Below are 14,522 nucleotides of genomic sequence, written 5' to 3' on the forward strand. Positions count from 1 at the left end.
GGAGGCACCCCGGCAAATGTACCTTTAAGATCTACATCACAGCACACATTATCGCTACTATCACGCTATCCGCCGATCATTGTATGCTACCGCGAACATCGTGTTCCCTGATGATACGATAGCCTATGCATATGAGGTGCTTTGACCGGGTTCCAAGATCCTGGGGATAATATATCTGGATTTAAAGTTATTCGGCCGATATACGTGCATGATTGTCCATGTAGCGTAAGGTCAATAAAGTTAAGTTATTGCGTGACAGGGACAATAGTTGGCGGAAGAGGACCAAAGATAGGGCAGGGGTGGATGCTCCGGGAGCCCAAGGTGGCTTGTGCCAAGTTTTCGACCAACTACCGAGGTCATATTATTCTCGACCAGAAATCGTTGTGTCCAGATTTCAGATGAATAGATTCAGACAGATCCTTGCTCTTATTTGGGGTTGTATTGAGTATGTGATCCCTGTAAATGGGCGACCCCTCATCTCCCCATCACGTCATCCCGGCCCACTGTGATGCTACTGAACATCCCCTCCAGCGAAGACTGAATTGCACACTTATGGTCCATACTTATTCGCGGTTGATCTCTGAGCAAGAACTTTATATTTGACTAGTCTTTTTTTCTTATATTTCATATCGAAGACTCAGCCTTTGCCGGTTCGAAAAGCCTAAGCCAGCGCCTCTCCGTCACTAACCTATCCTCCTATCTACCTTCCACAATGGCTACCGACAACGCTACATCTCGACCCCGCAAACAATTAATTCTCAATGCATTCGTTGAAATGTGTACGCACTCCCAAATTAATTCTTCTTCAATCGCTGACACCCCCCAGGTAGTGGCCACCAGTCCCCAGGACTGTGGCGACACCCAGAGGACGAATCGCACCGATTCAACGACATCGACCACTGGATTGAGCTCGCAAAGCTTCTAGAATCCGCCAAGTTCCACGGAATCTTCATCGCAGATGTCCTAGGTAGCTCTTATTCCCAAATACCTCTATGATATACATAGATAGTAACCTCCCCAGGCGGCTACGACGTATACAAAGGCCCCCGCAACCTCGAACCAGCCATTGTATCTGGCGCGCAATGGCCCGTCAACGAGCCATTAGCTGTCATACCTGCCATGGCGGCCGCGACTCAGAATATCGGCTTCGGAGTGACTGTCACAACGACATATGAGCAGCCGTATCATCTTGCGCGTCGGCTGTCTACTATTGATCATCTCACTAAGGGACGGTAAGTCACTCTTCACGGCCCTCGTCGTCACTACTAATACTAACATCGAAACCAGGATAGGATGGAACGTAAGCAACACCTACCCAACTAATAACAATCACCAAGCTAACCAAACCAGATCGTAACGGGCTACCTCGACTCCGCAGCCCGTAACCTCGGCCACACCCAGCAACCCCAGGTACCCTAACCCACCCTTCACTGATCCCCCAAAAGATCACCTCCCAATACTAACCACCCACAGCACGACGACCGCTACGCCCAAGCCGAAGAATACATCAAAGTGACCTACAAGCTCTGGGAATCCTCCTGGCGCTCCGACGCCGTCGTGCTAGACCGCACCCGCGGCATCTACACAGACCCAACCCGAGTCCGCGAGATCAACCACACCGGCAAATACTTCACCGTCCCCGGCCCGCACATCTGCCAACCCAGCCCGCAACGCACACCCGTGATTCTCCAAGCGGGGACATCCAAAGCCGGGAAGGCGTTCGCGGCACAGCATGCCGAGGCGATCTTCGTGGCGGGACATAGTCCGTCCGTGGTGGCGAAGAATATCGCGGAGATTCGGGAGACAGCGAAGACGCAGTTTGGACGAGATCCCGCGGGTATTAAGTTCTTGGCGCTGTTGTGTCCGGTGCTTGGGAGGACGGAGGAGGAGGCGTGGGAGAAGTTTCGGTATTTTAGGAGTCTTGGGTCGATTGATGGTGCGTTGGCGCTGTTTGGGGGCTGGACGGGGATTGATCTCGATCGGTATGGAGAGGATGAGGAGTTGAGGCATGTGGAGAGTAATGCAATTCGGTATGTTCTTCTTGTGCTTGGTGATGGGTGGGAGATGTGCTGATTGTGTGATAGGTCTGCTGTTGAAGGTTGGTCCAAGGCGACTCCGGAGGTTGAGAAGTGGACGAAGGCTACTGTGGGTCAACATATCACTGTTGGTGGGCTGGGTGCCACGCCGGTGGGAACGCCGCAGCAGGTGGCGGATCAGATGGAACGGTGGGTGAACGAGGCGGATGTGGATGGGTTTAATCTGGTATGTTCCTGGAGATGGTTAAAGGGTGTATTTGGCTAACAGGTCCAGGCATATGCTATCAAACCCGGCTCCTTCAAGGATATCATTGACTTGCTGATCCCTGAACTCCGTAAGAGAGGCCTCTTCTGGGATGACTACACTGTCAAGAATGGAACGTACCGCGAAAACATCTACGGCAAGGAAGGGCAGAGCGGCCCGCCGGCTGATCATCCAGCTGCAAAATATCGCTGGCATGCGGGCGTTGAAGCGGCAGACCATCCGGTCCCGGAGAACTGATTTGTTCGCGGCGATGCAATGCTACTACATAAATCAAAAACTCCTATTTTAGATCTCGTATCTCTCATATTCCAACAGATACTATATGCCCATACCACACTAGCCTCTGTGCATCACACTATATGATACATCATCGAAATCCAGCATCAAACCGGAACACCATCAGTAACAGTCCCATACTCAGTCACAGTCCAATTACCAAAACAAGCATACTCAAACTGAGATCTTTCCAAACTCTTCTTCTGAACATTCATGAACGTAGACAGCTCGCACCAACCATCATCACGATACTCACAATCCGCAAAGCTAGAATGCAGAGGAAGCGTACGCTGATTCTGCAAAAAATGAACGTAGAACGTTTCCCCAGTACCATCCACATAGGCATTTCCTTGATCACCCACAGGACGCGTAGCAGACACTTTATGAGGCGCCTTGATGATCTCAATATTCGTCCGTCCACCAAAAGGAACAATGTTACTAGCCTTGAACTGCTGGTATAGAGGAGGTCCAGTAGGAGGCAGATACTGGGCGAACTGACTGAATCCAAACGCAGTGAGAACAGCGACTATACCCGCATCATGCGAGAAGTCAAGGTAGAGATTCTGATCCGTTGGGAACGTCACAGGATTCGTGTCCAGGGTCATGTTGGCATTGGTGCCTGTAGTCTGGAGTAAGTGGCCCTCCACACGGGCGAGAAATTCCTCTACCCAGGCAATTCCCTGCGCGCGGCCCGCGGGACAGGCAAATCCGACCATGTTGGAGAATTCGATATCGAAGGAGTAGCTGAAGTTTTCGAATTCTCCAAAGGTGAAAAGCTCGCAGAAGCGGCTGTAGCCGTAACTGATGGTCTCGTAGGCGCACATACTCTGCGCGTTGTAGCTGTCGGTCGTGGTCCAGTTGTAGGATCCAGTCAGGGTGTGGAGTGCTTCGGTGCGCTCTTTGAGATAGATGTTTTTCCATGTTGATAGGGGTGTGGTGGCATTGTATGCCATGTACTCTAGTGCGCGGGTGCAGGAGTAAGTCCCAATTAGGGAGTTGTTGTAGCCAACACCTTCTATTATTGGTAGCAGGTTGGCTTTTTCTGTCCATTCAAGGCCAAAGAAGCCCGCAAGGAAGTTCTCTGCGGATTTGAGCATGCGGTCCTGGGTGGTGGTGCGCGCTACGAGCTTATGGGTCGAGCTGGAATTAAAAAGGTGTCCGTAGTTGTAGAAGTTTAGGACGCCGCTGTCATAGAGCTCCTGACGGCCTTTGGGGACGAGGATCTCTAGACCCAGTCCGTAGTCCCAATTGTTCAGGAAAGAAAGTGCGCCCGTGAAATTGTTACCACTAGCCGTAGAATTGACGATCTTCTGGGCCCATGAAGCCAGACCTTCTGAGGATGAAGGATACCGGGAACCGTGGCGGTGAATCATATGCATCTGGGTGATGTTAGATCCTTTCGGGAGAGGATATTCATCCACTCCGAAGCCATCGGGTACATGGTAAGGGCTGTAGGAGTTAGTAACAGACTTAAGGCTGAGATCAATGGGGAACCCATCATTAGGTGATGTACCTTAGGTTGCCCATGTAATGGAATATATTGCGGCCAGCAGCCCCCTTGATCGGCTCACTTGTTTCCAGCGGGTCATTGGGAGACAGTGTCTTTTGTCCAAACGGGGCAGGATTTGTCTCGGCTAAGAAGGGAGCAACTCCGGTTGCAGCGGTACCTTCTGAAGTCAGCTTAACCTAAGTCTGCAAAACGACTAAGTACATACCCTGGTAGCTCTCGGGCGTAGTCTGAAACCAATCAACTCCGGTTGTGGTAGCTGAGGGACTAGGAGTCAGTGGAGTTGAGCTCTGTGAGCGGGCTTCAATGGCAGCAGCATCAGCTAAAGAGGCTACTGCCAGTACAGATAGGATAGTGAAAGTCGAGTGCATGTTGATACTCCCACTTTATTGGCAAGAAACCCTTCAGTCAGTAATAACACCGGGGTGGATGCGACGCCAATTTGTAGGCATGCCGTGCTCTAGGGGAAGCAATGAAATGCAAAGCCATATACATGTCCATCACTGTGTTGTGCATTATTGTGTATACGACATGCTCAGATATCGTTGGAGTGTACCAGCAGCTGCAGAGCATCGATGCACGTGGGCATCTCCTTGATTCCAAACAGCCACGACACCACAAGATAGGGCATCTGTCATGTCTCGGCTGCAGCCATCATCTCGCTTACATGGGGTGTGGAGACGCGAGTCGTACCCCAGGCTGAATGCGATCCTTTTCCCGGGTCCTTGCATTTCGCTGCGTCAGCCACTCGACCTTTGTAAGATAGATCTCCTGACGTTCGAGCCTTCTAAGTACTCATCGGCAAGCAGGAAAAGCACGTGGGCTTACCGAGTGGTGGTTATCTTCCCACTATCTGCTAGTAGGTTTTAGGGCCTCGGCATCGGCTGTTGGGTGGTCTAACCTGTACTAGACATGTATACCTTCTGAGCTACATCGTCTCTTCGATCACAAAGTGCCGCCACGTTGGGACCTGGTCGACTTCCGTTCTGTGGTTGACATTTGCATTAAAGCATAACAATGGGCCATGGCAACTAATTCATGCGCCGACGCGGCTTGGGTCCTATACAGCGTACCAGATGTTGACAAGGACGGAATAAGTACACTGTGCACTTTAGAGACGGGAAGCTGCAGTATTGTGCAAGGATTTCCATAATCATCATTTAATCTCGTTATTTTTACCTAGCATACAACTTCTGTCAATGTACTAAATTGTTGATGTCTAGAACAGCATCAGCCCACTACATAGCACCGAACTTTTGACTCAAGACAGAATGCCTCTCAGCAGAATTACTTCGCCGTCTTCTTTACCCCCATAAACCAATGCACATTCGTAGTCGGATACATAACCGGCGACTTTCCCGACCGAAACTCCCAATTCTCCAAACCAGGCGCATCCGTTCGTCTGACCAGATCGTGCAGTTCATACGAGGTCCGACAGCGCATGATAGACACAAAGCCATCAAAAACCATGAGCAAAGGAGCCAGAGGCAACACAAATGTGAAAAGCACATGTAAGGGCGACCGCCAGAATCGGAGCAGGGTATATTGACATGCGATCAGTACCAGGCCTGGTAAGATCAGCATCGAGCTGAGATCGCGTGCGGTGAGTTCGAAAATACTGATTATCTTTGTTAGTATTGTTGATACTCGATTTGAAGACATGGGTGTGGGGTTAATGACATACATGAATGCATCAGCCGACTCAACCGCACTCCGCAACATGGGTACAGCAAGCGGGTCGTCGAAATGATGGAAAGCCACGTTGAACATTCGGCATTCCTTCCGGTTTTGTGGAACCAATCGACCACATTTTGACGCATCGACTGGTTCAGAGACGTATGAGATATTGTCTTGCTGTTTGGTGAGAGCAGCCCATTCGCGAGGGTGAGGATTGAGGTCCGTTAGCAGGAACTGGGTCGGAGGGAGATGCTGGGCGCGCAGGCGAGCGTTGAGGAGTCTCTCAAAGGTGGCGGATGGGCCTCCTGCGCCCGAGCCCAAATCGACAAATGTGAAGGACGAGAGGTCGGGGAAGTTATCTGCAAGGACTTCGCAGGCAACATCGGCTGAAGAAGCCTTGGCGATTGGTGGTAGGCGCAAATTCCAGCAGTGGGTAAGACATAGCTGAGCATATTCGATCGCCTGGTCGGGACACCATGACTGGTCGGCGATCTCGAAGAGGTGGAGGCGGGGCAGGAACGACATGGTGACTGTCGAGGATGTTTCAAATTGGTTGGAAGAGAAGACTGGTCGGGTTAGGGTTGGGATGAAGATATATCATATACTTATCTGTGCTCGGCGTTGCTTCATTTCGCCCCATCCAGGTTCTGCGTGGCTTTGCTTCCTTTCATTCGAGATTGGATCTCCTTAGTTCGATCCTGGTCACATAAGATGGGCGTTTAAATTGCTCCCGACCGTCTCCGAGTACTTTTCAAACCTGTCCACGCCGATTTATCTGATTGACGAAAGAAAACACTACCAGAGGAGGGTGCTTCGGGTTGGAAATGATAGTCGTCGAGATAATGATGGACAAGACTGGCGAGGTTGACAGGCACAAAACCTTAAATGCCCTACCAACGTTTACACTACGTCATCATCCGAATAACATGCACCGGTCATAAAGATACTCAGTCCTGTAACAAAGACTGAAACTGACTCGTTACAGCCACATCCCATATAAGAAAGTACGACGAAATTTCAAGAAAGCCGTTCTGATCTTGTCAGGCTGTTGACTCCCCGGTCGCGGGCGGCATCAACGGTGTGGGTACAGCCAATGAGATAGGTCACAACGGCAAGATAGAATAATTATAGTAGCAAGGGGGTTGACAGATCATCACAGAGTATGATTGGCTCGTTTGACTGGCTTCGTGCCGATCGGACCAGCCACGCGGCAGTGAAACAAACTATTCGATCAGATCTTGCATTCCGAGTTTCATTCAATTCCATAACTGAGCATCAAACGACGGGATATCAAGCTAAAAACAGAAAAACATTCCATGAAGTAAGGGGTAAAATTAGGAAGGTCTATAATATATCATCAAGATGCAACGTGAGATCTCTATATTTACAGAATCAAGGAAACGCCAACCAAGACTCCCGCCACCAGCGAGGCAATCTGGCTGCGCGGCACTGTAGCCGAACTCTCCTTGTCCGACTTGTCCGACTTGTCGCTCGAGCCCGTCGACGTGGCGGCCGCTTCCGTGGCTCCCGTCGCCTTGGGCACAGCATCGGATCCCGTGCCGATCTCCACGACGTGGTCCTCGCCGGGGTCGAAGTTGGCCTTGGCCAGGGAGATCTCGTTGTTGCCGAGATCGTAGACGACGTATGCGCTGCGCAGGAAAGTGTCGCCGAGAAGGGCCTCATCTTCGATCACTGACAGTCCGAACGTACAGATGTTCATGTCGGTCATGTCGGAACTGGTCTCGAGGATCATCTCGCTGATGTCAACGCTCATGTTGAAGGATCCAAAGTCGAAGAGGAAGGTAAAGTCATCGTCCTTGACGGAGCACTCGATCACTCCGTAACCATACTCGCTCATGTAGGTGGCACCGACGGCGTCGTAGATGCTGGCTGCGGCGGAGGTCGGGATGTAGGTCAGGGCAGTGCCACTGTCCAGCACGGCGGGGAGGGGGAACTGCGTGGCGCTGTTGTTAACCGAGACGGAGTTGCCGTTCTTCTCGAGGTGCACGGCCGTCAGGTTGACAGCGAACTCGATGTACATGTCTTCGATGGAGACGATAGGCAGGGTCTGCAGACTGCCGTAGTACTTGGCGGTGTTGACTCCGCCGAACAGGATGGTGCCTTTGCCTTCGTCGAGGTCATCCAGCCAAAGACTGTAGGCCGGCCAGTTGATCACGCCTTGGTCGACGAGGGCTTCAGGGAAGTTGGTGTATTCACCACCACCGTAGCCCGCCTCGCTGGCTTCATTGGAGGCGTATCCGATACCGAGGACGCCCTCTATATGGAAAGCAGTTAGCAAACAATGGGAACAAACTAATGAGGCAATAGTAGGTACCTACCCTCGGAGTCGCCGTCATATGCAACGGCAAATTGAAAGTTCGTCAGAGTGACATTGGAAAACTTCAGGGTATCGTTGACGTAGTCGCCCGTGGCTTCGCTGCCGTCGACATACTCGATATAAAAGTCATCGTTGACGAAGGTGTAGGTGGAAGAAGCGCTCGTGTTGTAGGAGCCGTAATCGGTACAGGGGCAGGCGGACGAGTTGGCGCCATTGACCCAGAGATCGCTGCTGCCGGTGTCCAACGTCACACTGACTTCCTGGCCGGGAGTGCCGAGGGTGAGGTTCATCGTGTAGCCAAGATTCGTCGCCTAAAGACCTGCATTAGCGACCGTCACAATTCCCCTGATTCAGACTCGGGATGTCAAAATACCAGGTTAACAAGGTCGGCCGAAGCCGTCGATCGCTTCCGGCGGGACCGGTCGGCGATCTGACGACGTTCAAAGTTGAACTGAAGCGTAGATGGTTCATCGCGCTCATGGATAGAGAGGGAATAGGCGGACTGGGCGGCCCAGGCCAAAGAGAGAAGGGTGGTGCTCTTCATGGTGGTGCTGTGATGATTTCCCTTCTCACGTAATTTGGGGGCGAACCTGTCGGGGGGAAGTTGGGGGAGCGGAGCGTCTTATATGGTCGGTGCAGAAACGATGGATCTGGATAAAAAGTTGCCCATGGGAGGCGCAGGGGAGGGGCACGGGAAAGTCGGAGATGTGCTCAGCCTTGCGCGGTCGCTTCGTCTTGGCCTGTTCCTGAGTTTTTAAACAGAAAGCCATCCAGCGCCAGAGACCCGCTCCAATGTCAGCCTTCAGACCCTGGGGCTGTTGCTTTTTTGCTGCCAAGCGCTGGGCTGTGAAGAGGCTCTTGTCTGGCAACCAACGAATCCCATAAGGGGGAAACTTAGACAAGTGGGTCATTGGCAGGCAACCATCAAATGAAGAACTGTTCTATCCGCCACCCCGAGGAGGAAGAAGAACTGCGAGACTATTCCCTCGCTCGAATCGAACTAGTGGATAGACGGGGGTTTACTCCGTCGGTCATACCGGAAATGATGACTCTTGGCAAAAGCATGGCCTCTGACATGGCATCTTGACTACAGCATGAATATCATAACTAGCCATTTTGCTAGGTATTGAGATGACAACTGCATGCTGTTCACCACTTGCAAACCCAGCAGTGACGACACCCCAACGTGGGATGGCGTGGCCTCGCATCGCTCGGATGCAGGCGGAGACACCCGATTCTTCGACCGGCGCTAAATCTTGCCCTCATTAGTCACCGCGGACTTGCTCCCCTAGTTAGTTAGTTAGTTATCCAATGACATGGTGTCATCCGCGCCTTTCCACGCCTGCAAAAATTGCGGTCGATGGAGTTTGTTAATAAGCCGTCGCGATTAATGTTAGCTAACTAACCATCCTTCGACTGAAACAAACATAAGACAGTTGCTATTAAAGGCTTAGCATATGACCATTTGAGTTTGTCGGTCCTGGCCGGTTTCACAGCCTTGTTCAACGGGCCTTGACACAGTACAATGCAATTTAATCCCTGGCAATAGCGCCTCCTTCGTGGTTATCGGCCCGTTCGCCTAGAGATCAAAGAGCTCTTGGCAAGACCCTGATTCGCACCCTGGTCGTGAACTGCTATATCCACTTCGTATAAGGTGGATCGAGGGGCTTCTGCCGTTATCATAAGCAGATTTTTACTATCATGCTCGTGGTGAAAGGGGTAATTGGAGTTTACTGGACTTGTTGTTTGACAATGTCACGGACATGCAAAACGACCGGGAGATATGACGCAGGATACAGAATGTTAGCAATCGATCTATACGAATAGAACGTAACCCCTCAAACTCGGAAAAAATCAGCAGTTCAATAACTCTTAAATGCCATTCTCGCCTCACGAGAGAAGTCAAATCAGGGTCCACTACATCTCACTCGCCAATGTCGATAAAATTCCTGACCAATCCTATCCACCAAGCGCTCAGTCCACCCCTCCGCTAATGTTCCTAATAATGAGAACCCAAGCTAGTGACAAACCGCCTCATACTCTCATTTTCCTTATCCATGATAGTTCACTTTCTCTACCACAGCTGCCCACTTTAGTTATCTTTAGATGAAGCTATCTCATACTCTGGTTCGGTTCATTGTGCCGACGGACTCCGTATCGGCCGTGAGCGCTCGCTTCAGTGTTTAGCCCTGGTTCTAGATACCTGGTGGCTCGAGCTCAAAATTAGGCTGAGGCGACAGTCGGATATGAGTCACTGGTATGACGCAGAGCATGGTGACTAGACGACAAGATGAGCAGATGACTTCAGTCTCGCCTATCCGTCCTTGGCATTATCAAAATACGAAGCTTGTTATGGTGATACGGGAGATGTCGTGGGGGAGGGAACTGTCTACGAGGGGGCGATGAGCTTGGCAGAGTGTCGATTACATTCACGATACTGTCAAACAGTGGCTGTTCAGAGGGGTCAGACTTTGTGGGATTCCATGTCGAAAGCTTCCTTGATCGGTTACGAGATAGTACTGCCACTCTCCTGGTAAATGCCAACCCGATCTGTCATGTTCATGGGATCATTTGTGATAGTGCTAGGTATGCTAGTGTCTGGTCTAGTCTACTCCAGTAATGATTCATTTAACTTGGTGATAAGTTGTACAGCTCCGTCGGAAAGCCGCAACATGATATATGCAGCTCTAGTGGGGAAATGATAAAGCAATCTTTCTAAGCATGCCCTGCAGCCACAGTGGGGTTCGAAACATCCAGCACAAGTGTACCTGAATTTTTGTGACAGCATATGGGCTATTGTTTTGTCTCTAGGATACAGCGCCCGGTGTGCGGCTGCTCTTATACCGCCGTTGTTTGGGATTTTGGGTTGAAACTTGCCCGGTGGTAATGGGACCATACGGGTCTCAGGTATCCGTCTTTGATCTCGCTTGCTTTCGGGGATGATGATGAAAGGAATGTTGATGTTAGAGGGGTTATTTGGTATTTCCTTAGTCGTGATCTCTAAAGTGCAAATATGGGTGGATCAACCGTTCAGCCATGTAGCTGGCTGAGTAGAATACAGATGATCGGTGATAGATATATTGTAGTCTCGCCAGCGATGATACAGAAGACATCGCCAATTAAGAAGGCCAACGACCTCAAAACCAAACGAAAAACACGATTTATAAAATCTATTCTCCTTCTAACTCTACAGTTTCCATACACGGGAGGTGTGAAAAGAAAAAAAAAAAATACAAAAAAGATATGACAAGAGTGGGATTCGAACCCACGCCCCTTTCGAGACTAGGAATGCTCCGAAGGAACATGTCTGATCAGATACACCTGACCCTAGCGCCTTAGACCGCTCGGCCATCTTGCCGTTGATGTATTTTCCTCCCCAACTTACCCTTCATATTCCACCCCCAACTCTCTATCTATCTCCAGCAGCATAACCCCTCACCATCCCCGCCACTCCCCTCGCAACATCCCCTCCCATCCCATTCAAACCCCTCAGCACCCCTTCCCGATCCCCTTCCCCTCGTTCCTGGCTCATTTTGAACTTCCCCTCCATGCGCTCCACAGTTACTTCGATCCCGACGATATTCTTCTTCAGGATGTTGATGTATGCTTCTGGCGCTTCGTCGACGGTCCATGCTCGTGGACATGATTTCTCTTCCGGGTTGTTATGAGTATCACTAGTGCTGGTGGTTGTATACCCCATGATATCCCCCTCGCAATGCGCCGAGAGATCACGAAGCTGTTTATTCAGAAACATCGAGGCCTGCTGGCCAATTTCCCCCTCTGAACGGGGGTTGTAGATCCGCGCGCGGCCGTAAACTTGCACGGCGGCGTAGTTCCATGTTGGGGCGACTTTGCCGGTCTGGGGCTTGGTGGTAGTGTAGAAGTGCGGGGTGATGTAGCTGTGGTAGGGGGAGGTGAAGAGGATGAGGACTTCGGTGGGGAGGATGGATTCAGATTGGGATTGAGGTTGGGTGGCTAGGGAGTCGAGGATGGCGGCACATTGGGGGTTGGCGCGGGCGATGTGGCCGCGGAGCTTGATCTTGTTGTTGGTATCGTCAGAGGTGGTGGTGGGAGGAGGAATGTCGAGGACCCAGGGGATGTGGGTGGATTGGAGTAATGGGTGTGGAGGGGAGGAGATAGCGGTGGTGAGTACGCCGAGAGGGTTTTGTTGGATGAAGGTGTGGAGGGTTGAGGGGGTCGAGTCGGTGTAGATTTCTTTCATGTACATGATGGCTGGATGTATGTATTTGTAAACTGAGAGTAGAGATAGATGAGAAGTGCAATCGGGCTGGAAGCAAGGGGGACAAGATGCAGATAACCTTAGATCTTGTCTCCGTGCGGGGTTTGGGACAACTCAATTATGGGGTTCATTCCTATTGGCTTGTCGGCTATGTTCCGAGTTTATGATGTATGGTACAGCATCATAGTGGTAATTCTTTTTGTTTACATTCGTTTATACTTGTATCATGACAGTAAGGAAATATGTACAGTGAAGTGTAGATGGCAGATGTTGCTGTCCTCCGCCAAAATCATTATCCCCGAGGATTATTAGCATGGGGGCCATTCTCATTCATTGCGTGGCCAGCGCAGGTCAAAGCGTTGCAAAGCCTGTCTGGCTTGTGTTATCGGTTAGGAGTTGGAAAAAAGATTTGCCCATTGCAAGTGGCATTTGATCGCCATGGGCTTTGCTTTCGAATAAACTCCGATGTGTTTCGCGGCGCATGTGGTATGACCGCGCCAGCTAGTGGCGGAGCTGGGTCGTCGCTAACCCAGTGAGGGCTTCGGTCCTCTAATGTGTACGGAGGGACCTGCAGGCAATGCCCGCGTCGGTCGCAAATCGGTCAGCGACGATTGCTTGCGGGCGCGCGATGCTCGCATATCTGTCGCGAGATGGATTGTCGCAAAGCAAAGGAATGAGAACACAGTTTCTCAACTGGTCGAGTAGTAGGATGGCAATGCGACTGGATTAAAATCTTATAAACCGGCCTCGGTGTTCGGCCGGTAATCTCAAATAGAAGGTGTAGAATCATCAGGGCAGCTTAGGAGTCTAATGGTAGATGCTGCTTCGCTCGCGTTGGCCACTCAGATTGCTCGATGCCGAGTCATAGGCCGCCTCATGAGTGACCTCGATCGTCGTGTGCTGCAGCACCACTCCCATCGGGGCCAGCTCCAAACCGTCCTTGCCGATCATCTCCTCAGTGGAGTCGCTGCGGCCGCGCGCAATCGTGGTGTTGGTCGGTCCCTTGCCATCGATACTGTTGCCATAGTGGTGTGCGACCGAGGATTTGTTCGGTCGGCTGGAGTATTTGTTGCTGCTGCCATGGATCCTGGCTTCGGGCTCCAGCACCACGCTGCGGCGACTCAGTGTGTACATGAGGGAATCACAGAAGCCACACAGAGTCATGAAGGATCCGGCAAAGCAGAAGTAGAGCACACTGGGGGAGTGACCACTGGCAGAAGCCATTCGACCTGCGGCAAGAGGTAAGGTAAGGCAAATATACACAACGGGGTATAACGCCATGTGGAAAATGACACGCTTGAGTCGGGTCAGACTTTCCGAGTTGTGCTCGCCCAGAATGGCTGACTCGGCGATCCTCTTGCGCAGTTGGAGGAACATAATCGCATATAGGACGACGGTGAAGAACTCCGAGGCGAAAATCCAAAAGTAGTGAGTCCACAGACGCATCGACTCGTATTTGGGGGTCATCCAGCACTGGAGTAAAAGAATGTTAGTGACTTGCAGAAATATTGTAAAGAGAAGATCAACTTACCCAGGCTACAGCCGGATACCAGACGTACCGACCGTGTGCTGCGATCGGAATGACAGTCGTTATAACCCCAAAGAGCCAGAGCCCACAAACGATGGAAACAAAAAGACGGTGTGAGATCTGGTAGCCTAAGGTGACGTGCATGAAAGTGTGCGCAGCAATGGCGAGCACGAATAGACCACTCATGGGATCACCAATCTGCAGCCAGATGCCCTGCAAGAAGCATGCAGGGTCTGCGGCCGTCACCGAGTTGGTCTGGATCCATCGCAGACTGATGATAAAGCCCAGACTTTGGATGAAGTCAGCCAGAATGAGGTTAAACATGAGCACGACATATTGGTTGTAACCGATATAACGTTTGTAGTGACGTTTCCAGAAAATAAAACGATAGGTAAAGAAAGTCAACAAGGAAAGAGTGCAAATGAGTGAGACGGTGGCCAGCGCCGAGATAACGATCAAGCCCTTGGTCTGCAAACTCGGCAGTGGGCTCATAACAGCCTCGCCCTGGGTACTCGACGAGGACGAGCGACGCTGCAGGGCCGGATTAGCCGCATGGGCGTCTGCCTCGTACAGCAAGGACTGGATCGCCAGGGACAGCATGATGGGGAAAGGTGACCGGGGGTGGAATTGTTTCAGGCTTCCTTTCCACCGACGG

General features: G+C 51.2%; 7 protein-coding genes and 1 non-coding gene across 8 annotated transcripts; 2 read left to right on the forward strand and 6 right to left on the reverse strand.

Annotated features, from left to right (window-relative positions):
* The first annotated feature begins 536 nt into the window (after nucleotides 1-536).
* On the forward strand, nucleotides 537-2,614 carry BO79DRAFT_163924 (LLM class flavin-dependent oxidoreductase). The gene is made up of 8 exons (XM_025679166.1): nucleotides 537-779; nucleotides 827-967; nucleotides 1,022-1,232; nucleotides 1,288-1,300; nucleotides 1,351-1,410; nucleotides 1,474-2,030; nucleotides 2,085-2,262; nucleotides 2,311-2,614. Exons 1-8 carry the CDS (start codon nucleotides 713-715, stop codon nucleotides 2,536-2,538), a joined length of 1,455 nt encoding a protein of 484 aa, XP_025544177.1. The 5' UTR covers nucleotides 537-712; the 3' UTR covers nucleotides 2,539-2,614.
* On the reverse strand, nucleotides 2,612-4,455 carry BO79DRAFT_267434 (histidine phosphatase family protein; the record flags this gene model as incomplete). Its single annotated transcript, XM_025687041.1, has 3 exons — nucleotides 2,612-4,026; nucleotides 4,091-4,244; nucleotides 4,293-4,455. The coding sequence occupies 3 exons, from the start codon at nucleotides 4,453-4,455 to the stop codon at nucleotides 2,685-2,687; spliced, it is 1,659 nt and encodes a 552-aa protein (XP_025544178.1). The 3' UTR covers nucleotides 2,612-2,684.
* Nucleotides 4,456-5,334: 879 nt separating this feature from the next.
* On the reverse strand, nucleotides 5,335-6,286 carry BO79DRAFT_163926 (uncharacterized protein; the record flags this gene model as incomplete). Its single annotated transcript, XM_025679167.1, has 2 exons — nucleotides 5,335-5,702; nucleotides 5,769-6,286. The coding sequence occupies 2 exons, from the start codon at nucleotides 6,284-6,286 to the stop codon at nucleotides 5,372-5,374; spliced, it is 849 nt and encodes a 282-aa protein (XP_025544179.1). The 3' UTR covers nucleotides 5,335-5,371.
* Nucleotides 6,287-6,930: 644 nt separating this feature from the next.
* Nucleotides 6,931-8,785, reverse strand: BO79DRAFT_185688 (pepsin-like aspartic protease). Its single transcript, XM_025680417.1, has 3 exons — nucleotides 8,473-8,785; nucleotides 8,101-8,410; nucleotides 6,931-8,038 (listed from the first exon to the last, which is right to left on the reverse strand). The coding sequence occupies exons 1-3, from the start codon at nucleotides 8,641-8,643 to the stop codon at nucleotides 7,146-7,148; spliced, it is 1,374 nt and encodes a 457-aa protein (XP_025544180.1). The 5' UTR covers nucleotides 8,644-8,785; the 3' UTR covers nucleotides 6,931-7,145.
* Nucleotides 8,786-11,343: 2,558 nt separating this feature from the next.
* Nucleotides 11,344-11,457, reverse strand: BO79DRAFT_t30. The gene has a single exon. It is a non-coding gene; the product is annotated as a tRNA-Leu (tRNA).
* A 51-nt stretch (nucleotides 11,458-11,508) lies between these two features.
* BO79DRAFT_267441 (FMN-binding negative transcriptional regulator) lies at nucleotides 11,509-12,390 on the reverse strand (the record flags this gene model as incomplete). Its single annotated transcript, XM_025687042.1, has 1 exon — nucleotides 11,509-12,390. Exon 1 carries the CDS (start codon nucleotides 12,325-12,327, stop codon nucleotides 11,509-11,511), a length of 819 nt encoding a protein of 272 aa, XP_025544181.1. The 5' UTR covers nucleotides 12,328-12,390.
* A 144-nt stretch (nucleotides 12,391-12,534) lies between these two features.
* On the forward strand, nucleotides 12,535-13,010 carry BO79DRAFT_23356 (uncharacterized protein). Its single transcript, XM_025684290.1, has one exon. The coding sequence runs from the start codon at nucleotides 12,600-12,602 to the stop codon at nucleotides 12,873-12,875; it is 276 nt and encodes a 91-aa protein (XP_025544182.1). The 5' UTR covers nucleotides 12,535-12,599; the 3' UTR covers nucleotides 12,876-13,010.
* A 136-nt stretch (nucleotides 13,011-13,146) lies between these two features.
* On the reverse strand, nucleotides 13,147-14,467 carry BO79DRAFT_249986 (uncharacterized protein; the record flags this gene model as incomplete). The annotated part of the gene is made up of 2 exons (XM_025685793.1): nucleotides 13,147-13,812; nucleotides 13,871-14,467. The coding sequence occupies 2 exons, from the start codon at nucleotides 14,465-14,467 to the stop codon at nucleotides 13,147-13,149; spliced, it is 1,263 nt and encodes a 420-aa protein (XP_025544183.1).
* Between the last annotated feature and the right edge of the window lie 55 nt (nucleotides 14,468-14,522).

Source organism: Aspergillus costaricaensis (genome assembly GCF_003184835.1).
Source record: "Aspergillus costaricaensis CBS 115574 unplaced genomic scaffold BO79scaffold_2, whole genome shotgun sequence".
Taxonomy (NCBI): Eukaryota; Fungi; Ascomycota; class Eurotiomycetes; order Eurotiales; family Aspergillaceae; genus Aspergillus; species Aspergillus costaricensis.

Bases quoted from the DNA above. Each gene is read 5' to 3' on its own strand.
- BO79DRAFT_163924 (XM_025679166.1), top strand. From the start codon at position 713: ATGGCTACCGACAACGCTACATCTCGACCCCGCAAACAATTAATTCTC. The intron at 968-1,021 runs GTAGCTCTTATT...TAACCTCCCCAG, and splicing joins CTTCATCGCAGATGTCCTAG to GCGGCTACGACGTATACAAA. The intron at 2,263-2,310 runs GTATGTTCCTGG...TAACAGGTCCAG, and splicing joins ATGTGGATGGGTTTAATCTG to GCATATGCTATCAAACCCGG.
- BO79DRAFT_185688 (XM_025680417.1), bottom strand. From the start codon at position 8,643: ATGAAGAGCACCACCCTTCTCTCTTTGGCCTGGGCCGCCCAGTCCGCC. The intron at 8,411-8,472 runs GTATTTTGACAT...GCAGGTCTTTAG, and splicing joins CGGCCGACCTTGTTAACCTG to GCGACGAATCTTGGCTACAC. The intron at 8,039-8,100 runs GTAGGTACCTAC...CTTTCCATATAG, and splicing joins ATATGACGGCGACTCCGAGG to AGGGCGTCCTCGGTATCGGA.
- BO79DRAFT_23356 (XM_025684290.1), top strand. From the start codon at position 12,600: ATGGCAGATGTTGCTGTCCTCCGCCAAAATCATTATCCCCGAGGATTA.